At 42.1% G+C, this 17,595-nt stretch overlaps 2 protein-coding genes across 3 annotated transcripts in view; one reads left to right on the forward strand and one right to left on the reverse strand.

Moving 5' to 3' along the window:
- mapk8ip2 (mitogen-activated protein kinase 8 interacting protein 2) overlaps window positions 1-17,595 on the forward strand; it is a 148,906-nt gene that overhangs the window by 76,530 nt on the left and 54,781 nt on the right. For both annotated transcript variants that reach the window (XM_024379625.2, XM_024379626.2), the window contains exon 2: window positions 15,843-15,948. In XM_024379625.2, the coding sequence (XP_024235393.1) occupies window positions 15,843-15,948 (106 nt within the window). The remainder of the gene's footprint in view (window positions 1-15,842; window positions 15,949-17,595) is intronic.
- Window positions 217-5,752, reverse strand: LOC121838767 (gastricsin-like). Its single transcript, XM_042301590.1, has 9 exons — window positions 5,640-5,752; window positions 5,307-5,448; window positions 4,885-5,002; window positions 4,564-4,682; window positions 4,204-4,403; window positions 1,726-1,842; window positions 1,391-1,538; window positions 1,131-1,229; window positions 217-980 (listed from the first exon to the last, which is right to left on the reverse strand). The coding sequence occupies exons 1-9, from the start codon at window positions 5,729-5,731 to the stop codon at window positions 816-818; spliced, it is 1,200 nt and encodes a 399-aa protein (XP_042157524.1). The 5' UTR covers window positions 5,732-5,752; the 3' UTR covers window positions 217-815.

A 17,595-nucleotide genomic window follows, 5' to 3' on the forward strand; every position in this document is an offset into this window, starting at 1 on the left:
CATATTTGACTCTGTGATACATAGTTATTTCTACATGTATGATGTGTAGATGGTTGGATATATTTACAGGCTCCAATTGGGTAAAGCTGCTCTTGTTGTTTTTTTGTTGCAGTTTCTGGTAACAGTCAGTGGTGAATGTGAGGTGTGATTTCGTTCTTACAGGCATCATGAGCTTGATGTGTCAAATACAGTGATTCAAAACAAATATGATTATTGTGCACTTCAATAGTTTATTCAGTCTACATGGAAGCTAAACAAACACCAAATACATCCAGTCTTGAGATGATATGCATTTAAGTGTCAAATCATATTTTCATATTTCACTGTGTTTCTGTAAGTCATTTACTTTTTCACTCAGCATCATGATGAAATCAGCAACATGGCTGAACCTGTGTTCACATCCGATGTTGTCTGGGAACTAGGAGGTTGTCGTTGCAATGACAGAGTAGAAAGGAAACAACCTTACAGCTCAACTGAATATATTAGCAGATGTCATCTAACAAAGACCACAGCTTTAACCCAATGATGTCGATGCTTGCTTTAACCACACTGGACCAAAGCCAAACTGACCCACAGTGGTTGCCATGGGTAATATGTGTATTATAATGAGCAGAGTGGTTGCCATGGGTAATATGTGTTCTAAAATAACCAGAGTGGTTATGAGTGAGTCAGAATAGTTGCCATTGGTGATTGATGTTCTAGAATGGCCAGAGGTGGAATAGATTCTGTGTGAGTTTTGGGGTGGTAGACTTCTAAGAACGGTCGGTGTCTGTGTTGGTTTGCGGTCATGGTCATGTTGGTCATGTTGGTCAGGTTTAGGCTGCGGTGGCAAAGCCCACTTGGTTGTTTGTGCGGTCGTAGACGGAGTAGTACTCCCTGAGGAATACATCTCCCAAAATCCACAGGGGCTGTCCGTTCTGGGACGGCAGGTAGGTGGGGATGATCCCCACGAAGCAGAACTGGTACCCACCCTGGTTGTTCTGGATAGAGAGGAGAACACGCATGTTGAGTGCAATACACACACACAGATAAACAGGCATGCCCATGCACTACTGACACAAGGCTTATGGCCTTCATTATCCTAACATCAGTCATAGAGGGTCACACACACACACAACACACTAACTTACCTGCTGAATGTATGCAGATGGCGGCAGGGGGAAGTTGACTCCATTGATGGTGAAGGTGAGAGTAGGCAGGCTGTTGATCTGGTTACAGTTCACTGTGTACTACATCAACAAACAATTCACAGACATGAGTGACACAAAACATCCCTGTACTGGTTTACTCTGGTCTGCACTGGTTTCCCCAACCTCTACTTTCTGGATTACACTGTTTTATGGTGTCAGTTAGTACTGGTCTGTAATGGTTTATAATGGCTTCCTGCTACCTGTCCGTACTGGTCCTGCTGGGCTCCAATGGACTGCATCAGCGTTCCCATGATCTGTTTGGGTGCAGTCAGCATGGAGGTGCCTGTATCCACGATGGCCTGGCAGCCCTGCCCACACCACCCTGTCTCCTGACCGTTGATCTGGAACCTGGAGATGTACAAGGGTTAGTGTTAGACAGGCAGACAGACAGACAGGCAGACAAGCATTGACAGCGGCCTTAGACATTTTTTAAAAACTTCCTAAAGGAGTTTTTCACCCCAGCTTTTGCAGGCTCTTGGTGGTTCTGATGTCAGTGTATGGTTAAGTATGTTTGGTTGGTGTGGTTGATCCTGACCCTTGGATGCCGATCTGCCAGTATGTCTGGGAGGTGACGGGGGTCCAGTAGATCTGACCCTGATACTTGGTGTTGTCCACTTCTCCGAACGACAGCTCACTGCCCTGCTGGCCGTCCCTGCACAGAATTTTTTTAAAGCCATCAAACAATTTTACAAAGATAGAAGGCAGTTGGCAAGAAGATGGTTCACTCTTCACAGAAGACACTTCTTCTCAAAAATCTTATGTCTTATATCAGTGATTTTAGTTTCTGGAACAGGAATAATGAATATAACGTTGATTATGTACATAAATAAATAAGTACATTATTAAAATATATCACCTGTTCATCTAGAAAGCGAACACATTGCCCTGCAGACGGTTCTGTGATATCTGTGTGTATTTTATATTGAGGTCCGGTAGCAGGTCATTATACGTGTGGTAAGTAAGTAGTGGTAGGGATGTCAGATCTTAACTTGATCACTTTTTTGTCACTGCTCATTTTCCTGCTGCATCAGGAAATACAAATGAGCCGTGTGGGTCCCTGTAAAACGAGCAGTTGTCTTTATCTCCATGCTGGGGCATTTGAGTCATTGGGATCAGTACTTGGTTTCAAAATAAATGTCTCAATTTTTCACTGAAACGCCATGCCTAGGTCATATTACTGCATTTGAAATGCAGCCATACACATCAACAACTGTCATTTTATATAGCATAACAACACAAGATAGATGGTCTCATCTAGGCTATGACATACAAGCTTCAATTGTATCCTATGTTCAAAATGTAGTTCAATCGTGGGGTCTGGTAGGGTGGTGTGGGTTACGGTTGCTGACGTCAGCTCACACATATAAGCCTACCATGTTGGCGTTGGTTCAATTAGGGCCCACAACTTTCTGGCACAAATAACTCAATCCCCCGATATACTAGATTTATTTTCACATTTTAAATGTGGACAGTCTAGGGATATTTTACCCCGCGATCTTAATAATAAATGACCATATCAGACACTTTTGGATAACATAAATAGGAAACCAATAAAATTGTAACTAAGGGCTACACCAGCATTAGTGTCAGGTAAATTCCCACAGTAGATACTTTATTTATTTTGTATGAAATAATTGTCAAATAGATAAATCACCCGTAGTCTGTTCAAAAAGTACTCTTGTTCTGATTACAATACCAACCAGAGGGTGAACATATCTTGAAACACTTTGGTTGCAAGCAGGACTAAGGTAACACTGATATCGTCCTTTAGGGAACGGCAATGAAGTGGACATTAATGGTCACTATTGAGATCAGTTGTGCGGGTGAATTTAGAGCGTACCGATAATTTAACGGGACATCAGCTGATGATAAGTGCCATCGATGGCTGCAATAGGTCCCTTGTTTTTGATTATTCCACTAGGCTACATTTTGAAGGCTACCCGTTAGTTAGCCTCCATTATTACATTTCCCTGGCTGAGTTGATGAGCTGAGTTGGGCCATCTGATTGACAGATGTAGGTCTGCTGTGGAACGATAAACCTTCCTCCAGGGTGGACGCTTGTCCGTGTTTTATAGTTCGGCTATGTATTATTTGGGAATATAGTTCTAGTCCTTGGTGTGAATTGGAAGCCTGTACTGTGTGCCTTTTTAATATTTAATTTCTTAAAGCTGTCAATATGTTTATACATTTGAGCCTATCCAAAGACAATTTAGTTGAGCTGAGATAGTCTGATTTTTTTACACAAAGAAGAGTATTTGTTTTACTTCTTGAAAACATTTAAAAAAAATGTAATTAACTTGTTGGTCTAATGTCGTCTCAGGCTGGTCACTAGATCACTCAGCACTGGATGCCTACTCTGACATATATGTGCCGGGGTCAGTGCCTGTAACCGCTGGATCACACAGGATTTGAGGAAAACAATGATTAATTCTGCATATTGCTTTCCTTCAACATATATAATAAAACAGTTAATGTAAAACAACATATTTTCCCTAATGAAAATACATCTACCCCCTAAGAATATGGCCGTTTATTCTAATCCACGTAAGAATGAACACGAGACACGCCGTAGCCTTCACGTAGCCTACATAAGTTAGAATGTAGGTACGGTACTGCTTTGTGTATAAACACGCTTCCAGCTGCCCACTGGAACAGTTCTAAATCATTCTTCAGATATTCAAATCCTCCTTCTGCAGGATTATTTTCCTCTTGTGATGAAAGCAGTCCAATTAAGAGCTGACATCTGTAGTGGTATATGTGTGGTGGAAGTGGTATATGTGTGGTAAGTAGAAGTAGTTGTATATTTGTGGTAAGTAGGGGTAGTTGTATATTTGTGGTAAGTCGTGGTAGTGGTATATGTGTGGTAAGTCGTGGTAGTGGTATATGTGTGGTAATTTGGAGTAGTGTGGTAAGTAGGGGTAGTGGTATAAGTGTGGTAAGTAGTGGTATGTGTGTGGTAAGTAGTGGTAATTAGTGGTATATTTGTGGTATAAGTGATGGTAGGAGTACTGACCTGGTCAGGTAGAATGCAAATATGTTAGCCTGTAGAAGTTTCAGTGACATGATGTTGTCCATGAAGGGAGTCTCTTGTCCGGCTGAGATGGAAGGGTAGGACAGGCCAAGGATACCATCAAACTGGGCCACAACAAAGGTCTGACCTGGCTCGTCAGTACTCAGACCAATCTCCTGGTGGTTGATGAAAATACCACCGACCTAAAGAGGTGACAAACAACACACACTCAGCATCATGGAAACACTTTGGTTTTATTAGAATGGAAGTACAGGTACTGTTGTGGCTTTTTACTGCATGTAGTGAAGAATAACTGTGGTAGAAGTAGTTAAGTATTTGTAAGGTTGTTATGGTGGGACTCACGTTGACGGTGTCGTATCCAAAGACTCCACTGAGACTGCCAGTTCCGTAGGGCAGGTAGAAAGTTTCCCCATTAGCTGAGTAGGTGGACGACTGCTGGGGGTTGAACTTTGTGTGGCTGTCTGCAGGAGGAAGGGACACAAACAACTTAAAGAGGAAATATACTGTCTACAATGTATTTATCTGGGAAGTGTGTAGAAGTGACAATAGATTAAAATATCTCTGATAGTAGTACAGTAGTAGTAGTAGTATAGTTAGTAATTGTTGTTGTAATATTAGCTAGCAGTTGCTTTCATTGTCACGAAGCTATCCAGCTGTACTCACTGCAGGCCTGAGTGTTGCAGAGTACAGAGTCAACCCACAGGTTGGCAGAGCCAGTGTCAAACAACACCTGGAAGGACTGGGGGGGAGTACCGATGGTGATGGCTCCATAGTAGGTGGTCTGGAAAACACAACAGGGAAAGTATAGTTGACAAAAGAGAGGGGCTGCTAATACATTCATACAACAACACATCAGATCTAGAGTGGTTGGCGTGGTTTAGACTCTACTTCATGGAGTTAGACGTTATCTTGATGTGGTTGTTATCTAGTTAGACCTACAATTCACATTTTCTACGTTAGCCTACATCATAAAATTTCATTCTGGAATATGAAAATAGACTACTGTGGACATAGACAGATATAGACAGGACATTGAGTAACATTCTAGATAGACCATAAGCTTGTGTATTATAGCATGTACGTACGTCGGCGTAGTTGTTGATGTACATGGTGGCGGAGCCAGCGAACTCGCTAGGAAAGTATTTGAGAGCGGGATCTTGGTAGGGCAGGCGTTCTCCTTTCTCCATCATTCTCTCACGGATTGACTTATGCTTCACCAGAGGGATCCTAGGGTAACAAGAACACAGATACACTCAGATATGAAGTCGAACTCTGCAAATGCAAATAGGTAGAGAGAGCGACAAGGAGTTATCATTGACTATGAGAGATGAAAAAAGAAAATTTGTGTTTTAGAATTTAGGAAAAAGAGCAACTGAAAATGTCACTGAAATTGTGAAAAATAAATAGTGAGTACTAACCTGTGGATTCCCTCAGCGAGCACAGCACATACCAGCACAATAACCAGACACTTCATGGTCACTCCTGAAATCACAACCAGTGGTGGATGCATCTTAGCTTGGGTCAGGACTGATCTTATATACTGTACCAAACACACATGTGCACACATGAATGCAAGCGGGTGTGATATGGGTACGCTTGAGTGTGTGTGTGTTCACATCCCTTATCAGAATTAAGGAGGTGACTATCAGCTTCTTTTTCCCCTGACTGCACATTCTCTATTCAGTGTGCAGGCAAGCCTCTACTCCCCTGTACCGATAGCAGCGTAAACCAAACATTACTATTAGTTTACTGAATCTTAAGGGAGATAACCAGAAGATACAGGGCTCTATTTTAACAAACCAAAGGCAATGGTAAATCTTTTCGCTTACGGTAGCGCTATAGGTTCAGTGCAGTCAGAAGTGTTTTTGTTATTTTCAACCACAATTATGAGAAATCTCCAGACACAAACATTGGTAGTAGATTGGCCTTTACTGAAGAGCTCAGTGACCTGAAATGAAAATTCAATCCAATTTTATTGGTCACGTATACATATTTAGCAGATGTTATTGTGGGTGTAGTGAAACACATGTGTTCCTAGCTCCAACAGTGCAGAAGTATCTAACAGATCACAACATTACAAACTAATCTAAAAGTATTAAAAAAATGTCATTAAGAAATATATAAATATTAGATTGATCAATGTCGGAGTAGCATTGTCTAAAATTATTATAGATTTTTCCCCCACCTTTATTTAACCAGGTAGGCCAGTTGAGAACAAGTTCTCATTTAGAACTGCGACCTGGCCAAGATAAAACAAAGCAGTGCGACACAAACAACAACACAGAGTTACACATGGAGTAAACAAACATACAGTCAATAATACAGAAAAAAGTCTTAACTATAAAATACAATAGAATTGAATACAGTATGAGATGAGTAAAGCAGTATTTAAAAGTTATTTAAACGACTAGTGTTCAATTATTAAAGTGGCCTGTAATTCCAAGTATATGGTTTGGTTTGTTATATATTTAACAAACCAAACGCATTGGTATATCTTTTCGCTTACGGTTGCGTTATGGGTTCAGCGGTGTCAAAAATATTTTTCACTGAGAATTTTTGCTCTGCTTCAAGATATTGAAATGAGCCTCATGAGTCCCTGGAAATGAGCAGTTCTCTTTCTCTCAATAGGGGTTAGTTTAGTCATTGGGGTCAAGGCTTTCAATCAAAAGGATGGTCTCTCTCGCTCAAACGCTAGGCCTAGGTCCTGTTACTGCAACATTCAAATGTACAAAAATATACAGCCATATATATATATCTCTGTCAGTGCTCCTTCTGCTCCTCCTTGCACAAAGGCGGAGGTAGCGGCCCTGCTGCTGGGTTGTTGCCCTCCTACAGCCTCGTCCACGTCTCCTGATGTACTGGCCTGTCTCCTGGTAGCGCCTCCATGCTCTGGACACTACGCTGACAGACACAGCAAACCTTCTTGCCACAGCTTGCATTGATGTGCCATCCTGGATGAGCTGCACTACTAGCCACTTGTGTGGGTTGTAGACTCCGTCTCATGCTACCACTAGTGAGAAAGCACCGCCAGCATTCAAAAGTGACCAAAACATCAGCCAGGAAGCATAGGAACTGAGAAGTGGTCTGTGGTCACCACCTGCAGAACCACTCCTTTATTGGAGGTGTCTTGCTAATTGCCTATAGTTTCCACCTGTTGTCTATTCCATTTGCACAACAGCATGTGAACTTTATTGTCAATCGGTGTTGCTTCCTAAGTGGACAGTTTGATTTCACAGAAGTGTGATTGACTTGGAGTTACATTGTGTTGTTTAAGTGTTCCCTTTATTTTTTTGAGCAGTATATATATATACATCCACAACCATAGTTCTATATAGCTTAATAACCCAAGATAGATATTGGTCTCCACTATGCTACAACATACACTTGTCTAGTGTATCTTAAGGTTACGAATAAACTGTCAATGTTTTGTTTAATTATCACCTGGGGTGTTCTAGCGGTTAGGGCCAGTATCATACAGTACCAGTCAAAAGTTTGGCCACACCTACTCATTCCAAGGTTTTTCTTTATTTTTACTATTTTTTACATTGCAGAATAATAGTGAAGACATTTAAATGTTTAATAACACATATGGAATCATGTAGTATTCAATCAAAATATATTTTATATTTGAGATTCTTCAAAGTAGCCACCCTTTACCTTGATGACAGCTTTGGACACTCTTGGCATTCTCTCAACCAGCTTCATGAGGTAGTCACCTGGAATGCATTTCAATTAACAGGTGTGCCTTGTTAAAAGTTAATTTGTGGAATTTCTTTCCTTCTTGTTAATGCGTTTAAGCCAGTCAGTTGTGTTGTGACAAGCTAGGGTTGGTATATAGACGATAGCCCTATTTGGTAAAATAAAAAGTCCATATTATGGCAAGAGTCAAAATCGAATCAGATGTTATTGGTGACATACACATATTTAGCAGATGTTATTGTGTGTTACTGCTCTCGTTGGTGTTAGGAAGAGTGGACCAAAGCGCAGCGCGCTAAGTGTTCATAATTCCTTTTATTAAAAAAAACACTTAAAATAACAAAGCCGAAAACGAACAGTTCTGTCAGGCACAGACACTAAAAAGAAAACAAGATCCCACAAAACCCAAAAGGAAAATGACAACTTAAATATGATCCTCAATCCGAGACAATGATAGACATCTGCCTCTGATTGGGAACCACACACACGGCCAAAAACAAAGAAATAGAAAACATAGACTTTCCCACCCGAGTCACACCCTGACCTAACCAAACATAGAGAATAATGAGGATCTCTAAGGTCAGGGTGTGACATTGTGGGTGTAGCTTAAGGCTTGTGTTCCTAGCTCCAACAGTGCAGACGTATCTAACAGGTCACAACAATACACACTAATCTAAAAGTAAAATAATGGAATTAAGAAATATATAAATATTAGATTGATCAATTTCAGAGTGCCATTGACTAAAATACAAAAGAATAGAATGCAGTATATACATATGAGAAGTAAAGCTGTATGTACATATTGTTTAAACATTATTAAAGTGACTAGTGTTCAATTATTAAAGTGGCCAGTGATTCCAATTCTGTGTATACAGAGCAGAAGCCTCTAAGGTGCAGTGCTACGTAACCGGATGGAAGCCGGCTAGTGATGGCTATTTAACAGTCTGATGGCCTTGAGATAAAAGCTGGTTTTCAGTCTCTCGGTCCCAGCTTTGATGCACCTGTCTTGACTTCACCTTCTGGATGATAGAGGGGTGAACATGCCGTGGCTTGGGTGGTTGTTGTAATTGATGATCTTTTTGGCCTTCCTGTGAATTTGGCTGCTGTTGGTGTCCTGGAGGGCAGGTATTGTGCCCCCGGTGATGCGTTGGGCAGACCGCACCACCCTCTGGAGAGCCCTGAGGGTCTGGGCGTTTGTGCATCTGTAAAGTTTTGTGGGGCCAAGCCAAATTTATTTAGCTGTTGCACCTTCTTCACCACACTACCTGTGTGGGTGGACGATTTCAGAACATCATTGATGTGTACGCCGAGGAACTTGAAGCTTCCCACCTTCTCCACCTCTGTCCCGTCGATGTGGATAGGGGCGTGCTCCCTCTGCTGTTTCCTGAAGTCCACAATCAGCTCCTTTGTTTTGTTGATGTTGAGTAAGAGGTTATTTTCCTGGCACCATTCTCCCAGGGCCCTCACCTCCTCCCTGTAGGCTGTCTCGTCATTGTTGGTAATCAAGCCTACTACTTTTGTGTCATGCAAACTTGATGATTGAGTTGGAGGCAAGCGTGGCCACGCAGTCATTGGTGAACAGGGATTACAAGAGGGGGCTGAGCACGCACCTTTGTGGGGTCCCTGTGTTGAGGATCATCAGCGAAGTGGAGGTGTTGTTTCCTACCTTCACCACCTGGGGGCAGCCCATCAGGAAGTCCAGGACCTAGTTGCACAGGATGGGGTTCAAACCCAGGGCCCTGAGCTTAAGGATGAGCTTGGAGTGTATTATGGTGTTGAAGGCTGAACTATAGTTAAAGAACAGCATTCTTACATGGGTATTCCTCTTGTATGGATGGGATAGGGCAGTGTGCAGTGTGATGGCGATTGCATCATCTGTGAATCTATTGGGGCGGTAAGCAAATTTAAGTGGGTCTATGGTGTCAGGTAAGGTAGATGTGAAATACTCCTTAACTAGTCTCTCAAAGCACTTCATGATGACAGAAGTGAGTGCTAAAAGGCTATAGTCATTTAATTCAGTTACCTTTTCTTTCTTAGGTACAGGAACAGTGGTGGACATCTTGAAACAAGTGTGGACAGCGGACTGGGATAGGGAGAGATTAAATATGTCCATATAAACTCCAGCCAACTGGTCTGCGCATGCTCTGAGGACACTGCTAGGGATGCCGTCTGGGCCGGCAGCCCTGCGAGGGTTAAACGCTTTAGTGTCTTACTAACGTTGGTCACTGGAAAGGAGAGCGCACAGTCCTTGGTAGTAGGCCGCGTCAGTGGCACTGTGTTATCCTCGATAATGGGCAAAGAAGGTGTTTGGCTGGTCCGGATGCAAGACGTCGGTCAATTTTTACTTTGTTAAAATCCCCAGCTACAATAAATGCGGCTTCAGGATATGTGGTTTCCAGTTTGCATATGGTCCAGTGTAGTTCTTTGAGGGCCGTCGTGGTATCGGCTTGAGGGGGAATATACACAGCTGTGACTATAACAGAAGATAATTCTCTTAAGAGGGAATATGGTCGGCATGAGTAGTTAATCATGAAACGTACACCCCAGCCTTTCTTCTTTATTCCTGGATGGTGTGCACGCCTCCTGAGTAGGACTAAAAGTCCACTCTGAATACTTTTCCTCCGCTGGTGGTGTTTTGGAGCAGCCTCAAACTGCTCAAGTGAGCAAAAGAAACGACAGTCAATCATTACTTTAAGACGTGAAGGTCAGTCAATCCCCAAAACTTTAAGAACTTTCACATTTTCTTCAAGTGTAGTCGCAAAAAAGTGCTATGATGAAACTGGTTCTCATGAGGACTGCCACAGGAAAGGAAGACCCAGAGTTACCTCTGCTGCAGAGAATAAGGTCATTAGAGTTAACTGCACCTCCAGATTGCGGCCCAAAAAATGCTTCACTGCGTTCAAGTAACAGACACATCTCAACATCAACTGCTCAGAGGAGACTGCATGAATCAGGCATTCATGGTCGAATTGGTGCAAAGAAGCCACTACTAAAGGACACCAATAAGAGGAACAGACTTGCTTGGGGCAAGAAACACGAGCAATGGACATTAGACCGGTGGAAATGTGTCCTTTGGTCTGATGGTGGTTGGAACCAAAAATGTTGTGTCTGTGTGAGACGCAGAGCAGATGAATGGTTGATCTCTGCATGTGTGGTTCCCACCATGAAGCATGGAGGAGGAGGTGTGATGGTATGGGGGTGCTTTGCTGGTGACACTGTCAGTGATTTATTTACAATTCAAGGCACACTTAACCAGCATGGCTTCGACAGTATTCTGCAGAGATACGCCATCCCATCTGCTTTGCGCTTAGTGGGACTATCATTTGTTTTTCTACAGGACAATGACCCAAAACACACCTCCTGACACTTCTACTCCCTCTCTTCCCCCCTGGCACTCGAGGGAGCCAGGCTCCCCAGCATTGTGCACTTCTGCCATCATCATTACTCACACCTGCCGTCCCCCTGTCACACGCATCATTGATTATTGGAATCACCTGGACTCAATCACCTCTGTCCTTAACTTCCCTATATCTGTCTGTTTCCTGCGCTCTGTTCCCTGCTTCTGTATTGATTGACTTATGTCCTTGTATACCCATGTGCTGACATGGTTCCTGCCTTGTTTTATGTTCCTGAATAAATGTTTAACTCCCCGTACCTGCTTCTCATCTCCGGCGTAGGGCCTTACACCTCCTAGCTGTGTAAGGGCTATTTGAGAGTGATGGAGTGCTGCATCAGATGACCTGGCCTCCACAATCACCCGACCTCAACCCAATTGAGATGGTTTGGGATGAGTTGGACCGCAATGTGAAGGAAAAGCAGCCAACAAGTGCTCAGTATATGTGGGAACTCCTTCAAGACTGTTTGAAAAGCATTCCTCATGATGCTAGTTGAGAGAATGCCAAGAGTGTGCAAAGCTGTCATCAAGGCAAAGGGTGGCACTTTGAAGAAAGTAAAATATATTTTTGTTTAACACTTTTTTGGTTACTACATGATTCCGTATGTGTTATTTCATAGTTTTTATGTCTTCACTATTATTCTAAGTTGTAGAAAATAGTAAAAATAAAGAAATGAGTTTGTGTGTCCACACTTTTGTTTGGTACTGTGTTTGTCTATTGTGTTGGCATTAGTTTGATTCTAGCCCACACCCTTCTTGCACAAGTAACTCAATCCCCACGACTGAGTTGGTTTCGTTACACATTTCAAATATGGACAGTCTAGGATATTGTACCCCTGATCTTGATAATAAATGATGACACCAGACACTTTTGGAAAACATAAATAGGAAACAAATAAAACAATAACAGTAGGCTACACCAACATTAGTTTACATTCATACAAAGTGTCGGGAAATTGCCACAGGAGATTTGCCGTGGTAAACCAGGAAAGATGATTTTGTTGAGCTGGGACACTTTTCTTTACTATGTACAACAACACTTTGATGTGTAAATTATCAGAGAATTTGTTTTACATGATATTTGAACTTCTCCAGAAATAGCAGAAGATATTCCATTGTATTCGTGTCATGTCCGTTCTCAACATAAACTCATGGATGGTGAATCTTTCTAATAAGTTTGGTTTTTAATTAAATTAAATAAAACATTCAATCTGTTTTTTAAAACAACAATATTTTGAAATAAGATTGGGTATCATAAATCTAATGTCTTGTTTCTATGAGTATAAGGCAATGTGTACACATGTAGGACTAAGGGCTCTTTGACCTGAGGCATGGATGTTTTTACTATCTATTGAACACAGTTTATTAAATAGTATACAGTAACCCTTAATAGGCCTAGTTAAACCAAACATGTAGCCAATGTGGTTTTTGTTATTGGCTTTAACATGGAAATATTTGTCTACACACATTGCATTCACATTTCTTAAATGTACTGCATATTCGAGCCATGAATGATTGGACAATGCCAAACGTTAAACTCTATAATAACATTAGCCTACCATCACCATTTCTATAAACTGTTAGTGACCTTGACATTTGAAAGGTAAACAAACCGGTCAATAGCCGAGGCTACCAAGGACAGCGATCAGAAAAATACTGTCCAATATAAAGAAAAAACGTGAATGTCTGACTGTTTTGCTGCTCATTATATTTGAATAAGGTTATAGGCTACTGATGAATAAGGTTATAGGCTACTGATTAGGCTACTGATGAATGATTAGGCTACTGATGAATAAGGTTATAGGCTACTGATGAATAAGGTTATAGGCTCTTCTAGGCAAAATCAATGCCATAACCATTAGGCTGCCTCTTCTAGCAAAATCAATGCCATAACCAACTGCGTTACTGCCAAGACCAGCGACCAGTTAGTATTGAATATCATCAGTAGCACTGCTGGGAATTGGCACTTTGGCACACATTTTTGAAGACACACCTACAATATTTCCACCCCTCCCACCTCAGCATAAGCATGCTGATATAAGACAGTTACATTACTGGCACCAGGGTTGGAAAAAAGCAGAGTGCTGGCTTTTTAAAGTCGAAATTGCCCAAGAACGTGTGTTTGACACAAGCGCTGCCTTAACACCAGCCAAAAATAGAGTCCACAGTGTTATTGCTAATGGTATGTAGAAATACAATATGAGCTGATGTTTAGTCAACATGGGTGAAGTACTGTATACATACTGTATGTTTTAATTACACTCTATAGGGGACTTTCAGGCAGACATCACACCAGAATTGTACTTTAATTCAGCAGCCATCAACTAAATAAACATTTGAAAAGATGTAGCAACATTTTGGTGTGAGAAAGAGGTAGAGAGAGAGAAATGATAAAGAAAGAGAGAGATGAAAGAGAGAGGAGAGAGTTTATACCGGTCTCTTTAAAATTAAAGTAAATGTATTTGCAGTGTTGTAAAGTACTTAAGTAAAAATACATTAAAGTACTACTTAAGTAGTTTTATGAGGTATCTGTACTTTACTTGACTATTTATAGTTTTGATTTATTTTTACTTCACTACATTCCTAAAGAGTGGAGAGATGTCCATTGTTTTGGCTGTGTCATTGGAAATCCCCTAGCTACTGCATAGTAAGCACTTAGTGTTGTTAGGTTCTTATTCTACAGATCTAAATAACTCACGGACACTAGATAAGCTTTAACCAAGTTTAATTCTTCCCAAAGGGTCGACACAGCTGTATTCAGACAGCAAAACATTTCTCTCCATCACAGTTATATACATCCTACGTAAGACACGCCTTCTCTCCAATCCTTACATCTTATTGTTCAACAGACAGAGGGTAACAGAATACCAAACGCTTATTACTCCCTTAAGGGAATTTGTCCTCACCACCTGACCTCAAACCTCACCTTCTGACCTCAACCCCACCTTCACCTAATCCACAGATATCCACCTGTCTTCCCTATATCAACACGTCGCTCTCCTCTCCTCCATCAAACAGCCTTCTGGCTTTCTACAGAGGACCCTTAACTTCTGACATAAAAACCATTCTCTTCCACTCCTTATCATTTAGTTATTATCTCAATGTTCAAAGTTTAGCTGTTTCCAACAGTGTTAATCAGCAATACAGATATAAAGCACAATACACTGAGATATGAACACCTGTCCAAGGTCATGAATAACAATGTGCAGGGAAATACTTATCCAGATATTTACCAAGTTGTCTTTTTTAATGTTAACATAATTGGAGATCTTTTATACACACACTGATACAGAAACAACAGTCCTGTAAAGAGCGCTCACCAAGGCCTGAATAGTTTATTTTCACACAGCACTTCATATTTGATGACATACCAAATTCTGTCCTGCTGGTCAGGAGGTGTGTGTGTGGGTGGGGTGGGCGGGCGGGCACACTCAACCCCTCCTTCAACTATCTGTGGATTAGTTGAGGTCAGGAGGTGAGGTTTGAGGTCAGGAGGTGAGGACAGATTCCCTTAAGGGAGTAATAAGCATTTGGTATCCTGTTACCCTCTTTCTGTTGAACAATAAGATGTAAGGGTTGGAGAGAAGGCGTGTCTTACGTAGGATGTATATAACTGTGATGGAGAGAAATGTTTTGCTGTCTGAATACAGCTGTACAGAACCTTTGGGAAGAATTAAACTTGGTTAAAGCTTCTCTAGTGTCCGTGACTTATTTAGATCTGTAAAATAAGAAACTAACACGTGTGTGTGTGTGTGTGTGAACTAGTCATGATTGTTGATTTAGCACTGATTTTGTTACTGATTGAGCTTTGATAAGGTTTGCAGTTCTGCCCTGATTTAGACAGTTATCTAGCTTCACATTTCTAGCTTCACCCCGATGTATTTTCTGACTTACCCTGCTTCACAGTGGCTCTATATACATCTGTACGAGGCCCTGTCTGGACTGTCCTGTCCTCACTAGAAAACCTGCAATGCAGCATTTCCCTCTGAGCCTCACACAGTCTCTTACTAATGGAGTAGAGAGCTGAGTAGAGAGCTGAGCCTCTGTTTGAACTAATGGACCACAGATATACAGATGTTTTATAGAAACTAAGAAAACAGGATGATGAGCTCATTTAAGCACTGTTGTGTCTGTAAACTGGGGACCTGAAAAAATAGAGAATAGTGCTGAACTCTGTCTGCTTAGAGAGCAAAGCAATAGATTGAGGGTGTGTGAGTTCTTGTGTCTGGTGAATGAGGCACAGACCCAGACAGACTGACAGGCCATATCTCAGAGCAGGCTTCCCCAGGGTCGGAGCAATATGTGTGGACATGAGTCAGAAAGATGCTCCCCTTTGAAGGGTGGAGGGGTCAGGTACATGAGGACTGCTGGTGAAATCCCAAACTGGTGTGTGTGTGTGTGTGTCACAAGTGTGTGGGTGTCTCTGCTATCTCTGCTCCTGACATAATCAGTTTAAGCCAGTTGATGATGGTGGGTGTGGTATGTCTACTGTCTGTGTGTACTTTTAACATTCTCCCTCCTGTTCTTCCAGACCTTCCCATGACATTAGTCTCGAGGAGTTTGATGATGAGGATCTGTCTGAAATCACAGACGACTGTGGAATAGGACTCAACTATGACTCTGATCCCTATGAAAAGGTAGGACACAAACACACACGCATACAAACACATGCAAGAATGCACACAGACAAACGTACAGGCATACGCACACCAATGTCATGTAGTGAAACAGCAGGTCTGTAATTAAAATAGCTCTCATCATTAAATAGATTAACTTGCAGATGGCTACAAACAATTGCTGCAAACTACTAAAATCTCCTCATGTAGAATAAAACAAAAAAACTTCTGCATGGCTTGCTGTTTGGGGTTTTAGGCTGGGTTTCTGTATAGCACCTTGTGATGACGGCTGATGTAAAAAGGGCTTTATAAATACATTTGATGTCTTCCTACACATTTGAAGCAAAGCAACTTGTATGTCAGACTGTTTGGGTTTCTTTGTGCGGCTGTGTCAACACATGGTGCTCATGGCTTTCATTAACAGTTGCTATTGGTGACTGCCGCTCCCCTTAGGTAGTTAATAACAAGTAGAGATAGAGGGTGAGATAGAGAAAGATCGAAAATGAGAGAGAGAGTGATAGTCTGTGTTGCTCTGCTTATCTCTTATATAAGCGGCAGTGTAACTAGCTGTTAATACCTGTGTGACCAGTGCTGCCGTCATTACATTAGTGTCCTTATAGATGCACTAAGCACAGCCCTGCTCTTTCATTTCCATCCTATCGACATCAGCTCCAACATCAGAACAGAATATGAGTGGTACTGTGCTGTAATGTACAACTCAGATCCCCTCTTAGAGACTGAGATCTGGTAGGAATAATCCAGCCCTGTACTACTGGAGAAGCACTGGATCTGTTTCCTCTCTATCATATCTCCCCCTCTCTCTCCCCCGTTCTCTCCGTATTTGTCTCCCCCTCTCTCTCCCGAGGGATGTGAATGTTTTATTTGTGTGGCTCTGAGCCATGGCTGCAGCACAGGGTGAATGATCCAGTGCAGTTTGCTGCTATGCAGAGACAACCTTCCTCCTCCCTCATCATTCCCTTCTACCTCTCCTCCCCTCTCTCCCTTGTCTGCCCATTCCTTCCTCCGTGCTATGCAGAGCTCCGCTCAGAGAAAACCTCCCTTCCTCCTACCTCGAAACCCCCTCTCTTCCTCATTCCTCTCTTCCTCCTCTTTTCCTCCCTCGAATCCTAACTGTATGTGTAGGGATACAGGGAGGGAGGGAGGGAGGGAGGGAGGACCCTAAAAAAAGTACAACCTCAGCAAGTTGAGGGAAATGCTTGTATCCTTGCAATCTCAGATGTCATATTTCAAACGCAGATAACCCAACGGTGCACACAGTCCCAGTCTGCTCAGTTCAAAGATGTGTGGGTGTTACTCTGTGTTATGTTACATAACCAACCCCACCCCCACCACGTTGCTCATCCCCACAGAAACTAATCCTGCTGACATCAGACCAACCCTCTGGATTAAACACAGAGCTTCAGAGTGTGTGAGTGTGTAAGTGTGTGTGTGCGTTTCAAGTTGTTGTCCTGTTGGAAGGTGAACCTTCACCCCAGTCTGAGATCCCGAGTGCTGTGGAGAAGGTTTCATTAAAGATCTCTCTGTATTTTGCTCCGTTCATCCTTCCCTCGATCCTGACTAGTCTCCCAGTCCCTGACGCCAAAAAAAATGTCCCCACACCTTGATTTTAGCCTGCACCATTATTCACCGTAGTGATGGTGCCAGGTC

This window comes from Oncorhynchus tshawytscha, linkage group LG19 (genome assembly GCF_018296145.1).
Source record: "Oncorhynchus tshawytscha isolate Ot180627B linkage group LG19, Otsh_v2.0, whole genome shotgun sequence".
NCBI classification, from domain to species: domain Eukaryota; kingdom Metazoa; phylum Chordata; class Actinopteri; order Salmoniformes; family Salmonidae; genus Oncorhynchus; species Oncorhynchus tshawytscha.